Source organism: Habropoda laboriosa, unplaced genomic scaffold, assembly GCF_001263275.1.
Source record: "Habropoda laboriosa isolate 0110345459 unplaced genomic scaffold, ASM126327v1 scaffold134, whole genome shotgun sequence".
NCBI lineage: Eukaryota > Metazoa > Arthropoda > Insecta > Hymenoptera > Apidae > Habropoda > Habropoda laboriosa.
This window is the reverse complement of record NW_017100266.1, coordinates 1,834,232-1,837,327: the sequence shown is the minus strand read 5'-3', so window position 1 is coordinate 1,837,327 and position 3,096 is coordinate 1,834,232. Positions and strand designations below refer to the sequence as shown.

The 3,096-nt window shown below is 34.0% G+C and overlaps 1 protein-coding gene across 3 annotated transcripts in view; it reads left to right on the top strand.

Moving 5' to 3' along the window:
- The window catches only part of LOC108573240 (proton-coupled folate transporter), an 18,262-nt gene extending 16,997 nt beyond the window's left edge, over positions 1-1,265 (top strand). For all 3 annotated transcript variants that reach the window (XM_017935631.1, XM_017935630.1, XM_017935629.1), the window contains exons 6-9: positions 381-518; positions 621-704; positions 891-1,047; positions 1,138-1,265. In XM_017935631.1, coding sequence (XP_017791120.1) covers positions 381-518; positions 621-704; positions 891-1,047; positions 1,138-1,258 — 500 coding nt within the window. In that variant the 3' untranslated portion in view covers positions 1,259-1,265. The remainder of the gene's footprint in view (positions 1-380; positions 519-620; positions 705-890; positions 1,048-1,137) is intronic.
- Positions 1,266-3,096: the final 1,831 nt, after the last annotated feature.

Genomic DNA, 3,096 nt, shown 5'->3' with positions numbered 1-3,096 from the left:
TAGGGTGGATATATGATCTTCTTAGGGCAAACTTTCGTTAGAACTGAAAATTGGAATATCTGAGAAAGTAGAAAATCGCGAAATTCTTCGATTAAAGCTACGACTGTAGCTTTGCCTAAATACACCGGTGATTATCTTTTTCTGAAAATTTTAACTGCATCTAGCAGAACTGAAAAGCCCACAAAAATTGGAAAATCTCAAAAATGATTAGAGGCTCTCAACTAAACCTTCAGACGACTGTAACCTAACTCAAAGATCACCATCGCCGTCACAACTTATTCTAAATCAAACAAGCCTCTCAGCAGTCTATATTCCTTCTGTAATTTCAATGAAAGAAGAAACTTTTAAGAAACTTAACAAAACTCTTTCTCTGATTTTAGCAATGCTAATTGGCGTGCCAGTAATGAGCAAGCTAATGGGGATCAAGGATACTATAATGGTGGCTATTGGCGCCATAGCACACGCCTCTGGAAGAGTGATATTCATTATGGCCGAAATACCGGAATTATTCTACGTTGGTAATTAATCCTCACTCACTTATCAGTAGAATTAATTAAATAATTTTCTTTTTAACCAGTTAGTGTAAAGATGTATTTTTTTTTTTTTTTTTTTGGTTATAGGTGCTGCTGTGGCTGCACTGGGACCCATAGTGGCGCCAGTGTTGAGGTCGATGACCTCGAAACTCGTTTCTGTGGAAGAACGAGGTACTTAACCCAAATACCTCTTCAAAGGATCAATACAGGAAAACATTCATGTTATGAATATTTTCGTATCCTGAAAATTTTATGCAATATTGAACGCTAATGTTTTCCGAATTCTCTAATAATTCTATGATACAATTTTGCAACGAAAATTCTTAAAAAAAAGAAAAATAATAAAATAATTTACAGGTAAAGTGTTCGCTATGTTATCGGTTTGTGATAACGCAGTGCCTTTGTTCAGCGGCATCCTGTACTCTCAACTATACAACGCGACCATAAACACAGCGCCCAGCTCTATCTATTGGCTAACCTTCTCCACTCAGGTCACCGTGTTACTCTTAATTCTGTCAGTATAAAAAGTTGTCTTATCTAAGAAAAAAAAAATATGAAAAATTCTCCAGACGAAAAAAATCCATTGTAATCTCAATTCTTTCAGAGTGATCAATTTTTCTACTAGAAAAACGGAGAACATAGACGACGAAACCGACTGCCAATCTGTGTCCACCTCAACAATGGAGGTTAGCAGGTCGACGGACTTGCAAGAGAGATATAATTAAATACCAACAATACAACTTTTAATAGCAATACTACTTTTTAGCTGGTTAACCACTTTTTTTTAACGTATCTTTATAGTTGAAATTATTACAAAGTGAACGTAACATAATTAAAAGACATTTAACAATGGAAATGAAGCGTCTCATTTTTCCTGCTTGGAAAAAACTATAATTGATCTTCTACTACGTCAATCTAAGCAATGAATCATGACAATTAGGTATTAATATTAATCGTATTCTGATTCATCCGTACTTTTGTCATAATTTTCCTCTTTTTAATCTTTGCACTCGTTTTGCCGTTCCTCGTGATCAGAACGATCTACCGTGTGGCGAATTCGAAATTAAGCTAATCTAACTTTCGACTGGTCGATTGTTATTCAGCACGTGCACGCCTGAAGCGTGTCAAGGACCTTGTGATTATTGTTTATTGTTTGGAATTTGCGTAACAGTATCATTCTAACCTAATACAGTATTTCTTTCTCCGCCGTTAAGAACAAAGATGGCGTCATGGTGTCCATACTAAATGAATCTATTCACTACATAACCTATAATACATTAAAAGCGATTTTCTTTTCAGAAAAATATGGTAAAAATATTTCAAGCATTTTTTTAAAAAAGAAAACAAGGGAAATGATCGATTTTTCACCAAATTCCTAATGGAGACCTCTATTATATGGTAAAATGACTTCCATAGGAACGTGGCCAGGTTGCCAGGACTCGACAAAAGAAAGAACATATATGAGAATTAACGAGCATGTGACACACAACCAAACGGGAATTCCTCGTTTCAATTATAGGGGCTATATCGACGTGTGTCGCCAGACCTCTGACCCAGTTCCGTATCCACCTCTTGAAAATCAACCGGGTATAAAAGGTCCGCAAACCTTTTGCAAACTTAACTTGTCGATCTTCGAGCTCTGACAGTGGTGGAAGTTGAAGATCCTCGCGAAGCTGATTGATCCTATCATGGTAATACAGATACTGAAGAGTAGAGTAGTAACTGTAGAAATACTTTGTTTAATTTTATTCTGTATATAAATGGGGTAGTAATTGAACAAATTAACTTTTTCCTATTTTTTCATAATTATTCGAAGGAATATTTTTCTCAACTTTATTTTGCTTGCAAATAGGGTAATAATAGAAGAAATTATTTTTTAGGAATTTTTGAAGGTGTAACTGAAAAAAGAATTTTTTTTTTAATACAAGAATTTATTTTTCTACGTTGATTTTATTGCAACTGGAAGAATCATTTTTCCCATTCTTTATGCTTTCTTTCACGGATAGATGAGAATTGGATTGCAAAGTGTAGAAAGTTGTACAGTAATTTGTAACAATTTTGGAATTACACTGCCACTTGACTAATCTACGAACTTCATTCACTTCCTTATGAGCGTGCTGGTTATGTACCGAGTGGTCAGATCGCTCATTCCTTCATGAAATGCTAGTTATTTGAATAATCGCGACGATGCGTAAAAATCTTGAGCAAGTTTCGAAAGAGAAATTAAGCGAGATTGCTTTCTTGGGCTATTGAACTTATATTAGTGGAATTCCAGAGCATTGAAGAAGTTGAGATTCGGGAGATAAAAGAAATCTTAACTTAAAAATGATTAGAATATTACTTCAATTAGATTTAAACATTAAAAACTTGATATTACTGATATTAAAACCTAACTACACAGAATTTCCGAAATCAAATACAGTTAAATCCCAAGATTCGCACTATTAAACAATAATATAACAGATTTGCAATTATTACAAAACAAATCTTCCATTTGTGCTATTAAATAACCACACAACCACTCTTTAACTATTAAAAAATTATAATTATTTTTCAGAATATT